This window comes from Oncorhynchus tshawytscha, linkage group LG06 (genome assembly GCF_018296145.1).
Source record: "Oncorhynchus tshawytscha isolate Ot180627B linkage group LG06, Otsh_v2.0, whole genome shotgun sequence".
In the NCBI taxonomy this organism is placed as follows: Eukaryota; Metazoa; Chordata; class Actinopteri; order Salmoniformes; family Salmonidae; genus Oncorhynchus; species Oncorhynchus tshawytscha.
The window spans coordinates 43,155,098-43,174,745 of record NC_056434.1 but is presented as its reverse complement, the minus strand read 5'-3'; the positions used below and the strand labels follow the sequence as shown (position 1 = coordinate 43,174,745).

Here is a 19,648-nt window from a genome sequence, read left to right as displayed (position 1 = left end):
TCAGCAAATTTTCAGTGGAACTTTAAATGCCTTGTAAAACCCGTTCCATAGTCTGCAAGACCACCCCATTAAGTCTGATACCCTTTGTGAATGAGGCAAATGAGTATGGACTGTATATACTGTATCAGTATATTCAGTAGAAGGAAGTCATGGGAAATGTGTTTCTGAGGCTAAGTATTACATGCTAAAGTAAATGTCAAATAAACTCTTCAAAACACCCCCCCAAAACACGCAGGCAGATGATGAAAGCAGAACACCATTATTTTATTGTGGAAAAAAAAGAAACATTGGGAAAGTCTATTCTGGCACGTTTTTTTTTATATTACAAAAAAGCAAAGGCTACAAATCTTGATAATTTATACAAATACAACTTTCCAAAAATATAACTTTAGAAACTCTGAGTGCTCTGTGAGCATGAGTCTGCAATACAACCCACCGCTTGAAATCCCTGAGCAGAGACACAGAATGAAACACTTATTTCCATCTTCAGACACACACTCGTTTGTTCATCAACACTTTATACACAAGACAAATTAGCACAACTTGTGATGGGGGATGGTGGTGTTGGGGAGAAGGTGTGAGGGTAGAATACTTCATGGTGATAACCGAGCTCAACACTTCATTATATCAGACAGATAGACATGGTGATCATAGCAAAATACACCACAGTGTTGATGCAGTCGAGACAAACGCAACCGTTACGACAGTAAGAACCAGTAGAGCTATCGAGCTCCAGCCGGACAGACAGACTGCCGTGCTGTGCTTTCAAAAGACTGACAGACAGACATGAGAACAGAGGTTACGTACAGAGTGGAACAGGGCTCATACATGCTTAATGTTCAAAAAGAACAAGGCAACTATCATACTACTAACTCCATAAAGCACTGGATATGACCTCTGAGGATGGGGTCACTGTGTAGGGAAGTGGACAGCACAAGAAAATGCAATGTTTAAATACTTTTGCCGTTTTGCTAGTCATTTCAATTATCATGAACTTTGTTTTCTTTGTGTCAAGTGCAATATTTGAGCAAAATTAAGATGCTTCTGTTTGAATTTTGGAGTCAAATGGTTGTATTTTTTCAGCCAGAATCGCAAGGAAAAGTCTTCTAGACAAACGTGTACAGGTATATCACATTTCATAAAGTGAAATGGATCAATACTTATCTTATCTTACTAATCTTATCTTCAACATACACTTGGAAATGTAACACAGTACCAGCTGGTTTATATGCCAAGATAACACAAAGAAATAACTTACAAATATTCAACCGCCCGGTGGCTGTGGGCTTCTTTACAATAAACATAAATGTCATAGCGGGATTATCTGTTTCTCCAAAATAAAGTTTCTTCCAAGTTGGAGATACAGTTAATAAACGGTGGTAAAAAATGTTTTATGACAACAACCAAGTAGATGTAAATTACACAGAATATATACAATATTGACATGTAAGACTGAAAAGAGTGAGAGAACATGATGTTTTGATGCTAGGAAAAATTATTAATATCTTACACATACTGAACTTGCTGGGTGGGCACTGACCTTCCCTTGCAAGTCAGACTATTGTCTATTATACTGTATGTAGGTTTTTACTGTATATATTCAAATCCATATATACATACAAGTAAAAGAAAAGGAACATTTTCAAACAAAGCAATATTGCATTAAAAGATTCCCTTAGACAAACTATGACTGTGCATTGTTATGTAATGGAGTGCATCGGTTTGACGGCTACTTGGTTATAAGATTTCAGACATCAACGATGACTTCCAACTGTCCTCTTATCATGTCTTGTATTGCGAAGGGAGGGGAAGCCTTCAGTTCTCTGCTGCTGTCCAAACCTCCAACTAGCATGTCAGCTGATGGGGGGGGGGGCTAATGTTAAGTACCATGGGAAGGTAATTTGCCATTTCCTTTCAAAACACATTAGCTACCTTCCTCGAAGTAAATTATCCAAGGAGACATTAGTAGCCTACACCAGAGTCATATCCTAATCTTAATATATGGCTCTGACCTACACCAGAGTCATATCCTAATCTTAATATATGGCTCTGACCTACACCAGAGTCATATCCTAATCTTAATATATGGCTCTGACCTACACAGGAGCCATATACTCATCTTAATATATGGCTCTGACCTACACAGGAGCCATATACTCATCTTAATATATGGCTCTGACCTACACAGGAGCCGTATACTCATCTTAATATATGGCTCTGACCTACACAGGAGCCATATACTCATCTTAATATATGGCTCTGACCTACACAGGAGCCATGTTATGTCACTCTATGAAACAACAAGCCTAGAGAAGCAATTTGAAATTCACTGCTACATTTACATGGAATAGTTTTGCGCCTTCACATAGTAAGGCATGATAGAGTTAGCAAATAATGACAGAAACTCCAGCTCAAATTCATTTCACCTTTCCTTCAAACTATCTTATTGGTATTTTCTCTCACAACTAACACTGTGTCTTTTGGCAAATTATATTCTCTGGATTCATATGTTTCAGGGTGGGAAATCCTCAGAGCGCTCCTTGACTGTACCCTGAGAGCACATGTTCCATTTATACGGTATCTGTTTTCTCTTGTGGAAGTGTTATTTATAAGACGATATCGATCAGTGGGTTACTTTTTTGAATCACTCAACGATGCTCAACAATCTGCTACATCTCTTTGCAGGAGCTGTAGGTCTCAATGTCCAACGTGTTAAATCAGTGAAATCTCATAAACAATCACAATGAATGTCAGTCCTGGTCACCACTAGTTGAGTTCAATTTGAGAATGTATCGTTAAAGCTGTTATCTCCTATATCATGCCATGAGTTTCACTGATGTGCACAGAAGCCAATGAACACAACTTTCATTAGACCAGAAACTTAATTCGGCGGTGAGAAAAAAAGCGTAACTTCTACTGCAGTGTTCCTGCTTCGGAGGGCAGCGCCTTGGGACTCTGCCCCAGGACAAACGTTGTCCTACATGATCCTATAAGCATCTATAACTAATTAAATTCCTAATTAATCACAAGACTTCAAGTATGAACCTATGGCCCACTTCAAATTAAGTGCTCTGGTAGAGATTCACAGACCCTGGGAGAGCACACATTTTGGACAAAGTTCCAGGAAGACATTATTCAAAGGTAGTGCTCCTCACAACGGACACCCTCCCAGGGAAGCTACTCCTGGCCTGAGGAGTAGTGAAGAGTCACAAGGAGCGTTCTGCAGTCTTGTGCCTTTTTCTGCTGTCCTCCTCCATCCTCACTACCCCAGTTTCTCCTCCAAGGGAGCAGCGGCCCACTTCTTCCCCAGGCCTGCTGCACAGATGGCTGACTGGCTGGTGAGTTAACTCACGGCCCCATTGTCCTCAGGCCCTGTTTCTCCATTATGTTCCACAGTTTACGCAGATTAGACTGGGTGATGGTGTCGTCTGGCTTCAGCTGCAACGCTCGCAGGTAGTTGGTCTCCGCCTCCTGCAGCTTCCCGTTGAGATGGAGAATGGCCCCCAGGTTCATCAGGGCTGCTGGATACTGGAACACAAGAGCAGGACAGAACAGTTCAGTCATTCTCAGAAGCACGTCTCACAGAAGGCTACACTGCTAAAAAAGTACGGTGCCTTTTGGTTCTTTACAGTACCATTTCATCTAGCAGTATAGCAAAATCATTGGTTAGACGTCACTCTGAATGGTCTCTTCAGTAATAGCAGACACTGTAACAGTCAGAGATGGATATGCAAGAGAATGAGTGGAGAGTGGAGTAGATTGTCGAGAGCAGAGTCAGGCCTAGTGAGACAGTAGCAGAAGAGGCAGGAGAGTAACCGTCTCATACAGTACCACTCAGTCAGAGTGCCAGAGCTGTTAGCACATTAAAACACTTATGTCCTCTGGTTAGACTGAGGAATAAATTGCAAAGCACAGCTAGAACATTACGTCATCCCGAGGCTCAGAACCATAAAAAGAATAATACAAAAAGAAAATTAGACAAGTTATGTCATTATCTACACTGAACAAAAATATAAACGCAACATGCAACAATTTCTAAGATTATACTGAGTTACAGTTCATATAAGGAAATCAGTCCATTTAAATAAATAAATTAGGCCTCAGTCTACAGATTTCATGACTGGGATTAAAGATATGCATCTGTTGGTCACAGATAACATAAAAAAAGGTAGGGGCATGGATCCGAGAACCAGTCAGTGTCTGGTGTGACAATCATTTGACTCATGCAGCGCGACAGATATCCTTCACAGAGAGTTGATCAGGCTGTTGATTGTGGCCTGTGGAATGTTGTCCCACTCCTCTTCAATGGCTGTGCAAATTTGCTGGATATTGGCGAGAGCTAGAACATACTGTTGTACACTTCAATCCACAGCATCTCAAACATGCTCAATGGGTCTGTCTGGTGAGTATGCAGGCCATGGAATAACTAGGCCATTTTTAAGCTTCCACGAATTGTATACAGATCCATGCATGCATATTTGTATATATTTTATTTTTTTGACCTTTATTTAACTAGGCAAATCAGTTAAGAACACAATTAAATCACCCAACCTCAACCCAATTGAGATGGTTTGGGATGAGTGAAATAAAAACAGCCACCAAGTGCTCAGCATATGTGGGAACTCCTTCAAGACTGTTGGAAAAGCATTCCAGGTGAAGCTGGTTGAGAGAATACCAAGGGTGGCTACTTTGAAGAATCTAGAATCTAAAATATATTTGGATTTGCTTGACACTTTTTTGGTTTCTACATGATTCCATGTGTTATTTCATAGTTTTGATGTCTTCACTATTATTCTACAATGTAGAAAATAGTACAAATAAAGAAAAACCCTGGAATGAGTTTGTGTGTCCAAACTTTTGACTGATACTGTACTTCATGTATGAATCTAGATGGCCAAAAAAACATTTTCAAAAGGAAAGTACTTCTCAAAAGAGATGGCATGACAGTCTAACACTAACAAGTTCAGAGAATATTGATAGGACATTGATTAAAGTTGAAAAAAGTAGCAGGACATTTTTAATCACATTGAAGCTTGTTTGACTAGAATGGAGTCATTCTATTGTCGGAAACCAAACTCTACTTCTATTCACACACTGAGAAGAAATTAAGAATTTTATAAACTTTTGGGGAAATTTGTGAAAATGTCAAACCTTGACATAAACACATGGCGTTTCATGAGGCAAAGACCTATGGGTCATAATTACTTATTTATTATTATTATTTAAAAAAATAAATATTTATAGAATATCGGAAACATACAATATACTTGCATTGAAGCCGCTCAACAACTACCCCATACCAGTCATCCAACAGACTCCCATTCAGAGCGATACACAAGCATCCAGGGTCAATGCCCTGCTCAAGGGCCAAAAAAACATGAACCCGAACCCTCCGAGATCCCCCCCACAGTTCCCCAATAGCTGTCCCTCAACCATTCGAGACCCCTCCCACAGTCCCCCCCAAGAAGAAAAACAAACAAACAATTAATTCCATTCCCCACCCCCAAGAACCCCCTAATGCACCAACAACCAAGAGAATGAACTAAAGAGAAAAAAGGAAAAGACAGAAGAAAACAGCGAACAACAATTACTTTCGCTTTATCGCAAACCCAACACAACATACTTTCTATTGACCGATTACAATAATGTCTATTAAAATATTAAAAATATATATATTTTACCTTTATTTAACTAGGCAAGTCAGTTAAGAACACATTCTTATTTTCAATGACAGCCTAGGAACAGTGGGTTAACTGCCTGTTCAGGGGCAGAATGACAGATTTGTACCTTGTCAGCTTGGGGATTTGAACGTGCAACCTTTTGGTTACTAGTCCAACAGTCTAACCACTAGGCTACCCTGCCACCCTCAATTACCAAAACTGAGGACAAATGTCATGATCGGTTAATTCAACCAAGGGCTTTAACCTCTTTAATGAGTCAGCCAATAGGAAAATAGTCATTTTTCAGACCTTCAACTAAAACAGTCCCACTTAACAGGGACATCGTTTCATCTTGGAAGCCATATTGTGACAGTAGTGATGCTGTTGGACCAGCAATCCGGACTGCCCAGTCCGTAGTGCCATTCTGAGGGGAGTTTTGTGTCAGGACTTCTCCATGTCTCTGTGGCCTGTTTGGGGCGGTATATCCACAATTCAACCCAGCTCTTTGAAGTGGGCCACATGATTAACATATTATAATGTTTTTTCCTGCTGATGCCATGAGGCAAATACCAGAACCAGTCCAAGGGATGTGTCATCCGGGATAGTAGAATAGTAGTGCAAGTGTTCAGTGCACCATCTAAATAATCCCTGGGAGTTTAAATAGAGACCATGGGAGTGTATCACATCTCACATCTGATCTCCATTTTATCTGAAGGAGTAGAGCAGAAGTGTACTTGTGTCGTTAAGCGACTGTTACTGAGTAATAGCACATGGCGTTACATTTTGATAATTCATTACTGTTTGGAATGTAAAAGTTGACTCGACAGCATGTTGTGGAAGAAATAACACTAGTTGTATTCATGAGCATCATGACACGTGATTCCTAAAGTGGGCATTGATGATTTCTGTTTGTTTTTTATTATTTACCATTAGTAAAAAGAAAAAGAAAAGACAGGAGTAGGAAATGAAGTCATATAGAATAACTCATAAGTAATCATGACCCATAGGTCTTTGTCTCATGAAACGCCACGTGTTTATGTCAAGGTTTGACATTTTCGCAAATTTCCCCGAAAGTTTATAAAAGCCTTAGACCGTAAAACAATGTGGGGTGATGCTGCTGCCAACACTGTAGCACGGCAGGGAAAAAGTGACTATATACGGAATGGGAAATGCTGCAAGGTTTACAGATTTCTAAACATACCCCACTATGCACATTTGTATAAACAACAGGGGCTTTGTGAAATATTTGAAGTTGATACTAATCTCTGGAAATAAAACTAAATGCATGTCTTGACTGTAAAACTAAAATAATTTTCAACTTGTATGTTGTAATCGATTAAATAACATGCATTGTGTGGAACAAATAGAAGCTTGACTAGTAATTTCAACAGGCTCTAAGGGCTGTCTGCTAGCAAATAATACATCTCTTATCCTAGTAGCCCCAGGACCTAGAAGCATTAGTCCGAAGGTACAGGACCAAAAATACTTCTTATGTCATGGAGACTAAAGACATTTTTGGTCATCCAGTCATGAATGAGTTCCTGGAGGCGAGGACATTAAAACCACAGACACTCTCCCATTGTCTGGCCATTTGTCTTGCTTTGTCCACACTGGTCTGAGCTGTGCTAGCTGCAGTAACAATCATTTTCAGCTCTGCTCTGGGCTGTTCTGCTCCAGTCTAGGAAACTTATCATCTCTGTTTTTCCAGTGTCAAGGTTGGATGAGTGATGATACGTTGCATGATCATTTATATGGGAACAATATGTCCAGTAGCGCCTCTCCTCTCATAAGAGGAGTTAAATTGATAAATACATCAAACTTGCCTTTGAATTAATCGCATTGTCCCTTAGACAGCCCCACGTGTCCCTTAACAGACACACAGAGAAAGTATTCAGACCCCTTGACTTTTTCCACATTTTGTTAGGTTACATCCTTATTCCAAAATTGATTACGCCCCCCCCCCCGCATCATTTTACACACAATATCCCATAACTACATAGCAAAAACAGGTTTTAGAAATGTTTGCTAATTTATAAAAACAAAAAACTGATATATCACTTTTACATAAGTATTCAGACCCTTTACTCAGTACTTTGTTGAAGCAACTTTGGCAGCGACTACAGTCTCGAGTCTTCTTCGAAATGACGCTACAAACTCTGTCAGGTTGGATGGGGAGCATTGCTGCACAGCTATTTTCAGGTCTCTCTAGATATGTTCAATCGGGTTCAAGTCCGGGCTCTGGTTGGACCACTCAAGCATATTCAGAGACTTGTCCCGAAACCACTCCTGCGTTGTCTTGGCTGTGTGTTTTGGGTCATTGTCCTGTTGGAAGATGAACCTTCGCCCCAGTCTGAGGTCCTGAGCGCTCTGGAGCAGGTTTTCATCAAGGATCTCTCTGTACTTTGGTCCGTTCATCTTTGCCTTGATCCTGACTAGTCTCCCAGTCCTTAGAGCCCTGTCAGAGTGACCATTGGGTTCTTGATCACCTCCTTGACCAAGGCCCTTCTCCCCCGATTGCTCAGTTTAGTGGACGGCCAGCTCTAGGAAGAGTCCGTTGAAGAATGATGGAGGCCACTGTTATTGGGGACCTGCAATGCTGCAGACATTTTTTGGTCCCCTTCCCCAGATTTGTGCCTCGACACACAATCCTGTCTCGGAGCTCTACAGACAATTCCTTCAACCTCATGGCTTGGTTTTTGCTCTGACATGCACTGTCAACTGTGGGACCTTTTATAGACAGGTGTGTGCCTTTCCAAATCATGTATAATCAATTGAATTTACCACAGGTGGACTCCAATCAAGTTGTAGAAACATGTCAAGGATGATCAATGGAAACAGGATGCACCTGAGCTCAATCTTGAGTCTTATAGCGAAGGGTCTGAATACTTATGTAAATAAGGTATATCTGTTTTTTTTAAACTTTTAATACATTTGCAAAAATGTCTAAAAACCTGTTTTCTCTTTGTCATTATTGGGTATTTATGTGTAGATTGCTGAGGATACATTTAAAAAAAATCTATTTTAGAATAAGGCTGTAACATAACAAAATGTGGAAAAAGTCAAGGGGTCTGAATACTTTCCATGAGCACTGTAAGAAAACATATTCACTACAGTGGCTGGGGCCAAAGTAAAGGCTGGCATGACCAGGACTTCCCACTCCTGCTGACTCCAGTGTGTTAAAGCAGTTAATTGTCAGACAAAAATTCATTTGTGATTTCATCTTAGAAGTGCTTTGGTAACCACGGACTGCAGGACTGGTACTTTTGTAGCTATAGAAATATTCCCAGCAGAAGAAGTCAAATTTTCTCTATGTTTAGATCACACGAGCAGACAGATTTCATGGCTAAATGGTTATGGTAATGTTGACCCTGAAATTGATGGGTCAAACCCCAGAAAAATGGTAATCAAAAACTGACCACACCGAGAAAAACACTCAACTTGTTAATCGAAAGGGCAACACATCGGTAGTGGTGATACCATGTGTGTTACTGTTCGTCTGTGGTGTTGGAGTGGTTCCACTGTGTTTGAGGTGGAATTCCCAGCATCACCAATGGAGATGCCCACTGTACTACTTACTGTTGGCCTGACTGATACACTCAGAGGAGAGGTGGAGGAGTCACCCAAACCACAGTAAGAGGACTCACAGTAGGTGGCTCTAGTTTCAGCCATATGCCATTCAATCAGGGGTGGAAGTAACAAATGACAGATACTCTCATTACTGTAATTGAGTAGCTTTTCTGAGTACTTGTACTTTTTTGAGTATTTAATTATGTTTGAATGAGGTATTGTACTTCGCTACCTTTTTAAAACCATCCATTACAGAGTACAATTTTGTAGGCTATCCAAGGAAAGTTTGCGAGAGCTCATCGTTGCTTAGTCAGTGACCAATCAAATCAAATTTCTCAGTTAATTTAGTTCAAGACGTATCGTGAAAGAGGGGAAAGGTTTCTATGGAGACGGAGGAGACTGTGACCAGTTCTCCTTCAAGCACAGGAAAGGCCATGCAATGCAAGTGTTGCTTATCCATGATGGCGGATGTGGCAGCCTAAAAAAACTCTGCTTCAAACTTCAGGAAACATTGTAGAGGTAAGATAACTAGCTATTTTTTTATGAATGAGCAAAATCAAACATTTCCCTATGGATGGCTTTATCAGCTAGTATAGCTAGTTATCTAATAGTCTAACTTACGGACGTTAACTAGCTTAGTTGTCTAGCAGGCTAATGTTAGCAAGCTATTCTTGCAGCTAAGTTAGCTACATGGCTAACCACCACCTGATGATGAAATACGGCTAGCATGTCAATGTCAATATTAGTGGTTGCAAGCTAGCTAGCTATGAAAGTTATCTGGGTTAGCTAACAACATTAGGCTAAGGTCAGCAAGTGAGCGAGCTAGCTACTGTAAGGGAGCTAGCTAGCTAGCCAATATTAGCCTGCTTGGTCATGACATACAGTATTTAGACCTAGGATTTTTAGCTATGTACTGTACTTTGTGTAAATTAGGATAACCTTCATATAAAATCCAGAGACACAGTAAGTCTAACTGTGCATATAACTGTGTGAGTCTACACAATAAGTACAACTAGACATGGACTCATCTCAACATTAGACATGTTTTTAGGTCTGAGAACATCTGACAAACTCACTTCAGTCTCATTATCTGAGAATAATAAGTATGGAAAGTAGAGGTCGATTTAAAAAAATCTATCAATCATAATCACTAGTTATAACTACACATGGTTGATGATATTACTAGTTTATCTAGCGTGTCCTGCGTTGCATATAATCAATGCAGTGCGCATTCGCGAAAAAGGACTGTCGTTGCTCCAACGTGTACCTAACCATAAACATCAATGCCTTTCTTAAAATCAATACACAGAAGTATATATTTTTAAACCTGCATTTTTAGCTAAAAGAAATCCAGGTTAGCAGGCAATATTAACCAGGTGAAATTGTGTCACTTCTCTTGCGTTCATTGCACGCAGAGTCAGGGTATATGCAACAGTTTGGGCCGCCTGGCTCATTGCAAACTAATTTGCCAGAATTTTACGTAATTATGACATAACATTGAAGGTTGTGCAATGTAACTGGAATATTTAGACTTATGGATGCCATCCGTTAGATAAAATACGTAGCGGTTCCGTATTTCACTGAAAGAATAAACGTTTTGTTTTCGAAATGATAGTTTCCGGATTCGACCATATTAATGACCAAAGGCTCGTATTTCTGTGTGTTATTATGTTATAATTAAGTCTATGATTTGATATTTGATAGAGCAGTCTGACTGAGCTATGGTAGGCACCAGCAGGCTCGTAAGCATTCATTCAAACAACACTTTCGTGCTTTTTGCCAGCAGCTCTTCACTATGATTCAAGCATTGCGCTGCATCAACTCCCGAGATGAGGCTGGTGTAACCGATGTGAAATGGCTAGCTAGTTAGCGGGGTGAGCGCTAATAGCGTTTCAAACGTCACTCGCTCTGAGACTTGGAGTAGTTGTTTCCCTTGCTCTGCATGGGTAACGCTGCTTTGAGGGTGACTGTTGTCGATGTGTTCCTGGTTCGAGCCCAGGAAGAGGGATGGAAGCTATACTGTTACACTGGCAATACTAAAGTGCCTATAAGAACATCCAATAGTCAAAGGTATATGAAATACAAATCGTATAGAGAGAAATAGTCCTATAATTCCTATAATAACTACAACCTAAACTTCTCACCCGGGAATATTGAAGACTCATGTTAAAAGGAACCACCAGCTTTCATATGTTCTCATGTTCTAAGCAAGGAACTTAAACGTTCGCTTTCTTACATGGCACATATTGCACTTTTACTTTCTTCTCCAACACTTTGTTTTTGGATTATTTAAACCAAATTGAACATGTTTCATTATTTATTTGAGGTTAAATTGATTTAATTGATGTATTATATTAAGTTAAAATAAGTGTTCATTCAGTATTGTTGTAATTGTCATTATTACAAATAAAATAAAACAATCAGCCGATTAATCGGTATCGGCTTTTTTTGGCCCTCCAGTTATCGGTATTGGCGTTGAAAAATCATAATCGGTTGACCTCTAATGGAAAGTCTGTGTTTGGGCTATTGTAATGTCAGTGATATGATTAACTAAGTTACCACATAAAGCAGAATTTGCTGAAATATTCATTATGTGTATGTTTACCCCTATAGAGGTTTGGTCTACCTGAAGCATCCTCTTGACACAATGACATAGGACGGGACAGAGCAACAGAGACAGCGTTCATCTGATGAAGATGAATTCTTGTCATCACTGATGCCCAAAAGGCCACAAGGTACAAGGGAGCTGGATGGGTACTTTGCCTGTGTGTTAGACAAGACGAACTGGCTTCATTCCTTTCCATACATAAATGAACATAGGCCTGAACACAGCAGCATACAAATTAGATTCTCTAGTTCATCTGACTCTGGAGAAGTAGATAAATGGCCTCGTTGTTAAAATCCCGAAGTATGCCTTTAAATGTACATGGAGGGCTAATATCAACAACATGCATATCAATATCTCCTGGCTCAAAGTAGAGGAGAGAACACTACAGGTCTTTGAGAGAGGTATTGACGTGTTAAAAGTCCCGAACTGTCTGTTCAATCGGATAACACACAGCTCAGACACTCATATATACCCCACAAGACAGTCCCCAAGTCCAGAACAGAGGCTAGGAAATGCACAGTACTATACACTGAGTGTACAAAACATTAGAAGCAAGTGCTCTTTCCATGACATAGACTGACCAGGTAAATTCAGCTGAAGGCTATGATCCCTTACTGTCATTTGTTCAATTCACTTTAATCAGTGTAGATGAAGGGGAGGAGACAGGTTAAAGAATGATTTTTAAGCCTTGAGACAATTGAGACATGGATTGTGTATGTGTGCCAGTCAGAGGGTGAATGGGCAGGACAAGGATTTTAGTGACTTTGAATGGGGTATGGTAGTAGGTGCCTGGCGCACCGGTTTGAGTTTGTCAAGAACTGCAACACTGCTGAGTTTTTCACGCTCAACAGTTTCCTGTGTGTATCAAGGATGGTATACCATCCAAAGAATGGTACACCATCCAACTTGACACAACTGTGGGAAGCATTGGAGTCAACATGGGTCAGCATCCCTGTGGAAGCTCTGTTGAATTGAGGCTGTTCTGGGGGTAAAAGGGCGATGCAACTCAATATTAGGTAGGTGCTCCTAATGTTTTGTACACTCAGTGACTACATGGAATGATCTTTCACCTCAGGTAACTCAAGCTAGCATGAAATCAGATTTAAAAAACAGATTAAACAACACCTCATTCTTAGTAATGTAATATTGGAGCAATGTAAATTTGTATAATGCACAATGTTTTGTAGATCTGTTTAGACCCCAGGAAGAGTAGCTGCTGCCTTGCCAACAGCTAATGGGGATCCAAATAAAATACTAAAATTCTAAATACTAACTTTCTTGAGGAAGACAAATTGAAACCAGCTGTCTGGGAGTGAATAATCAGGTGAAGTTAAAGCTGTGACCCCTGGAGGAGAAGATCTGGCTGAACACAATGAAATAGCATCACAGGCCTTCACACAAGACACTTCCACATTAGAGAGAATGGTGTGCAAGGACTCCTGGGTAGGGAATGGTGTGCAAGGACTCCTGGGTAGGGATTCTACTGCTCTTCCTGCTTTTCCTTTTAGTCCTGCTCCAGCCGAGCTTCAAAAGATCCCCCTTCCTGCCCCAATGACCCTCCGCCCACCCTACGCTACCCTTTCCTCTGGCATGTAGTCGTGACAGAAGCACCACCAGATGTGCAACATATTCGCCGGACCTCAGAAGAAACAGCTGCTTAAAGCCATGGGAGTATGATGAGGAGGGAGCAACGACCGGCCATAAACCCCCTTAATTCCACTGTAAATAGAAAGCATAGGGACCATATCTAATTGGCCTGACAAATGTAAAGGCTGCAGATGCTGTCATTTTATGGTGCCCTACGTAGGCCTCTAATAGGCTGGTCTCTGGACAGGAGGACACAGGGGAGGGTTGAGGCACCAAAGCCCTCGAGTTAAGCCAATCGTCCAGTCCTACTCAAAGTGAATGGACACACGGATATCATTTGAAAAGTCAAGCAGTCAAGCAATACAGAGGCTGAAGCATAGCACCGAATGACAAATGAAGATAGACAGGAACATGGTCCAAGTCAAGTCACATCAGAGAGAACAGAGGGTAATACTGGGGAAGCTGGATGAACATCCTCAATAATTATCTAGCCTCCACTGTAAGCAGGCCAAATGGCAAAGGAGGCGTCCCAACTATTTGACCCCATTGGGCTGAAACTGCCTCTGTTTTTGCATCAAATGCATGTTTACATACATTATTTGTGGATGCTAAGAGATGAAAATGTGAAAATGATGACGATATGTTCCTGAAATAGACAACCACATAGGAAAGAAGATACAGATGATCGTGCTGCTCTGCATCTCAGCCAATGTTCTGACATTTTACTTTACACTTCAAGCATCACACACAAGACACTTCTCATGTCTTCACACATCTCAGTGTGAAAGATACTAATTTTAGATATGACTTCTACAGGAACACTTGGATGGATCGCACAGCTTCAGCTTCACGCTCTATCTTTTTCTCATATTTACTGCTGAGCACCAGAAGAATGAAGCTCCTATACAATAATAAGATGTCTTCACAGCAGGGACTGCCTGTGTGTGCATGCAAGTCATTCATTTATTGGACAAAATGCTTGCCTTAACTCCATCTATGATAGCCTAATCATGGAGACTCACCTGAGTGTACCAATGTTCACATTTGTACTTTCTACTGGTCTTCTAACAAAATGGGGGATTAAACAGCGCAATAAGCATTCTAATAACCAAACAGGGAATAGGGGAGACCGGGGTTCTGTGTTACATAGGTTGCTTTTCACAGTATAGTTTAGTCTGTTACTCCCAATCTAGAGGGTGCTGTGTAGTCTAGTCATTTTAAGGTTAAAATGTGTGACTACTTTGAGGTGAAGGGAATTTGTGTGTTTTTATGGGAGGTGAAAGTATAGTCTTGGTATTTTCATTGTTTGAACTATGGGAGTCAGATATTCATGAACAATTGTTTGTTGGAATGAGGAAAGGGATGGCTATATTTCAAACTTATTTTCAAAGTTGCTAGGTCAAGACATGTGGTAATTAGCATAATCTTGTTTTTATGCTCAGTTGGAGAGAGTTATATAATAAGTTATACTTACAAAGTATAAACTGCGTAATTTTGTAAACAATATTGTTCAATCAAAATAACCTGGCTATTTCTAAGACTGTAGGCTACATTCATTTCTTTATTTCAAGTAGACAGTGTTTTTGATAGGTAAGATCTCCCATTTTGGAATAAGCATACAAGGACTAAAGGGAAGCCATTTCAACCCAAGACCTTGGTCTTTCTAATAATGTTGAAAAGAGTCTCATCCTATAGGCCTACAGGTGAGAAAAAAAAGTCAAAAGTGTGACACACAGCCCCGGACTCCCCTAATCTGATGCATTGCACTGTTACCGACAACATTTTATGGAGGAGAAATCAAATGATGATTTAGTCTGCATTTCATCAAATTCAACACTGCATTCACTTTCTGTCAATGTGGGTACCAAAAAGTATGCTTTGTGAACACCCTGCGTTCTGTGGTGATTGGCTTATGATTTGCTCGTGGCAAAGGAGATCGAACCGATGAGACCTTTAATATTCTCAAACAATGGCCTCTAACACACTCCCGACATGCTCTGAATTTTAATTCACATGTAAACCACGGTCAGGGGTTGAATTGTTAAAATGTCATGGTATATCAAAAATGCTAAAATGCTGACTGGAGCCTGCATTTGTTACTTGAGATGAATAAAATACACCACCAAAAGTTTAATTTAGGGGCTTTAGGTTTTTGTATGTTATATTGAAGCTAATTTCCTGCAATTCTACATTGGGAGAGGTGTAGTTGCCCTTTAATTCACCATATGTTTGGTTAGTTGTCATGAATGTCGTCAGGGAAATGACCGGACTAAGGGGCAGCGTGGTGAGCGTACATTTCTTTTTATTTTGAATGTCGTCAACAAAAACAAGAGCCAACAAAAACAACAAATACAAGAAAAAACAAGAAACGACGACGACGACGACGACGACGACGACGACGACGACGACGACGACGACGACGACGCTGACTAGGGCTACAGGCCACTAACAAAGTCAACCACCCACAACTAAGGTGGAAAAACAGGCTGCCTAAGTATGATTCCCAATCCGAGACAACGATAGACAGCTGTCCCTGATTGAGAAACATACCCGGCCAAAACATAGAAACAGAAAACATAGAAACTAGAATTCCCACCCTAGTCACACCCTGGCCTAACCAAAATAGAGAATAAAAGCCTCTCTATGGCCAGGGCATGACACTAGTGGTGTTTCTGTACTGTACAATGTACAGTAGGCCTAGTGTACATGTGATGGCTGAGTTTGCAAGTACAAATTACCACCCGATTGATAGGTTACAAATCATCATGATATCATTCTGCCAGGTAGGCCTACTTTGGAGTCAACATTTAATTAGAAAGGGTTTTGGGAAAAGCCTTAGAAATGACTGTTTTGGTATGCTGACTGGCAACACAACACACATGGTCGCTCACAAACAGGCGTTACTTCTTCAGAAAGTTGCAGGAAATACGAATCACTGATTAATTATTTTAACTAATTATGAGAAACTAGTTCAATTGAACTACCCTACCGCTGTAAACTAGTCTAGGGACAACCAGTTGTTTGAGCTGCATGCTCTTGCTGCCCGACAGATGATATTCTGCTCAAACTAGGCTACGAGTGTGGCGTGTTGTTTTTGTGCGCAGCACACATCGTGAGGTGTATGTTGATAGGCTACTGATGTTACGATTGTCCATTTTATCCCTCCCTCATCACCTCCTCTCCATTTGGCCAGACTGTCGTTTTTGTCTCCAGAGTGCCTCTACTAAGGGTTTCAGATATTTTCGCTGTAAAAAAAAATCCAGAATCGTACACTTTTTGACCTTTTTTTTTTCCTAACAAGGGTTATCTAAATTCACCTTTAGTAGCACTGAATTATAGAAATGAGCTCCACACTTAACCTTCCACTCTTTGGTGTCCTGTCTCTATTAATGCATTGCTTTGAACTACATTATGACAATAATGAGGATCTTTCTGCTCTAAAACGGTGGGAATTTGAGACTCACAAATACAAGATAGTCCATTGAAAGCACACAACTATTTGCACATTTTTTACACTCTATATTACATAAACACAGCGGGCAAATGGTGTAAATTGTGTATGTTGTACGTTTACATCTACAGGAAACATTTCTGTTGGCTGAATCAAACATCACGACGGGTGACACTGTCCAGACAAACTCGGATTGTTCCTTGACAAGTGATTTCTTCTAATCAGGATGGAACTAACATTAAGACCACAGAGGCCAAACATTATGTCCCCCACTGCAGTTCAAACAAAGTCAAATCTGTGTCGTCAAATGATACTCAACTACTTGAGTCTATTCATTATCCACACAGCAAAGCCCTGTGACTAAGTGTTATTATCATTATTCCTTTCAATCGAACCACCCTTAAATTGCCCTGGCCCCTCCTTTGAAGTCCCTGATTGATGCTACACAAACAAACCTTAGAGCTCCGATGACTTGACAATGCAGGCCTTTGTGAGGAAACAGGCAGAGCAGTGATTGGTCAGAGAGCCACACAGCCAGTGATTGCAGACAGAGTGTCCATCATGTTGAGTAATAATAGGTCAACAGAGGTTGATGTACTCACGTTAGGTCTTATGCTGGCTGCCTGTCCATAATACTTCTCGGCTGCGTCGTTGAGACTGGCTTGTCTGCAAAGGAAAGCACAAAAAGCAATCATCCCTCATCTTTATTGCTTCGAACTTCAGAGGGTTCATAAGAGACCTTGAACTCTGTCTGTTTAATGCTGCTACGGGGTCAGTAAGGTTAGGCCACGCCGGAGAATGCCGTGTAGCAACGAGAGGAGTCAATGAAACAGGCAATTTGTTGCAGGCCTTTCAGCAGACAGCCCTCCATGCTGAGTGGTGTACAGCATGCCTTGATTGTTTTCATTATATCCTGGGTCGCAACCTTTGTGTCATGATCTTTGACCTGCGTGTCATTACAATAGGCCTCTCATCAACCATTGCCTTAGTAAGAACAAACATCACTTCAAAGGCCTGTCCCCTGTCTTCTATGTAAACCCATCTATTGTTTTTGGTACTGTCGCTGGGGTTGACAACTAGGAAGGAGGCCTAGGAAGGAGATTATCACAGAAACCCATGTGAAAATGTGTTGCAAGTTTATGTACTTTACAAAAATTGGGAGCATCATATCATGATTTTTAATTGTACTGTACAAACACAACAACAAAACATGCAGTGCAAACAATATAGTAATGTAAGGTAAAGGCACCTCTAGACAGATGGGTAGCCTGCAAATCCCAGAAGACTAGAAGTACTTAGAGTCTGTAGATTCTCCAATAAAAGTTACAGTCAAAACAAGAACGTTCTCCATATGTTCATCATCTCCATCCACAATATGCTACGCTAGTAAACTTAGATTACTGTCCTACCTGACTGTGTGACTCTTTCCCTTTGGCCAAGAGTTTTTCCGTTTATTCATATTCCTATAAATCAGAAATCATTTTTACAACCCGCAGCTGCATTTCACTGATGGTAGCAATTGTCTCACTGCAAACAGTTTAACTTTGACAGAGTCAAGGACGGAGTCAACGACTGCTGGCTCCGGAGTCCCGAGTCGTAATGATGAAAGCAAGACCATCTGAACTGAACAGGGCTTTCATTAAGCCTGTCTGGCCATATTAAGGAATCCTCCTCCATATTGCAGCGCTATACAGCCACTTTCACATTCCACGACTAGCACGACAACACCCCGAAGATATCCATACCTGAGTTATCTCTGAACCCAGAACAAAATCTCATAGTCTGTCAAAAGAGACTAATACCTGACCTACAGGTTATTCTGCAGAGCATAAGTGCTGTCATATTCTTGTTGAACTTTAATCAGAACACGTTATGATTTCAAGTTTCAAGTTTTATTAGACGTATGTACGGGATATGCATGGTATACATCGTCTAACAAAATCCTTACTTGCAGGTCCTTTATCGATAACGAAACAACAATGAGAAATAATAAAAGATAAGAATATGAACATAACGTTTGATAGGTCAAGAGGCAAGAGAAGCAGTTCTGATAAATTCGCAGTACTCATCATCTCATGTCAGTCTGCGTTATTGATAGCAGCATACAGCGTGCAATTCTAATAATAGCAAAATCCCAAGTTCTCTCTAGAATCCAATATTTCAATCACCACAATATCCAGCGGTAGGGAGGAGTTTCCCTCATTCAATTTTCATTTTGCCAAATCTGAATGTCACATTTGAGATGCTAAAACAAAAAATGCACACAAAAAAACAAATGATACACAACACCATTAAGCTTCCTTTGAGACCAATGTTGTTAAGCAACAGTGGTAATGGCTGGTCAACAGACATGGGTGGATCCTTTCACCGTGAGGTGACACCAGTAGTGGTATGAGGGACTGGGATGGAGTCTGTGGTGTGAAATGATATGGTGAAGATGTTTTGTACGGACATGCGATCAAACTCAAGAAAAGAACACAGCTTGGCTTCGGCATCTGTCATACTATATCCAGCAATGAGGATTGAGAATCATTGAGAATCCTTACTCAGTGCAGAGAGCCCTGCCTCCCTCCAATAACTGTTGATACAGTTCAGTCCAAGGCCTTTGTGTAGGAGGTGTGGATACTGGCATGTGTCACTGTTATTCACAAGTTATCACTATGAAAACTCAAACACACTGGTTTCTATTTTCGACTTGTGACAAAATGCACCTTAGTTTGCAATTTCGTCATGTAAAAACTGGGGCACTGGCATTTTCCAGACCTAATGCCTGGT

The 19,648-nt window shown here is 40.6% G+C and overlaps 1 protein-coding gene across 3 annotated transcripts in view; it reads right to left on the bottom strand.

The window, feature by feature from the left end:
• Positions 1-242: 242 nt before the first annotated feature.
• tmtc2b (transmembrane O-mannosyltransferase targeting cadherins 2b) overlaps positions 243-19,648 on the bottom strand; it is a 169,511-nt gene continuing 150,105 nt past the window's right edge. The window contains exons 11-13 of one of the 3 annotated variants that reach the window (XR_006083616.1): positions 17,476-17,539; positions 2,013-3,528; positions 243-1,970 (exon numbers count right to left, since the gene is read on the bottom strand). Coding sequence is in view for 2 of the 3 variants with exons in the window: in XM_024423883.2 (XP_024279651.1) it covers positions 3,349-3,528; positions 17,476-17,539 (244 nt within the window). In the remaining variant the exon portion in view is untranslated. Of the gene's footprint in view, positions 3,529-3,550; positions 3,708-17,475; positions 17,540-19,648 lie in introns of those variants that run through there. The other 2 variants (XM_024423883.2, XM_024423885.2) reach the window with 2 other exon arrangements.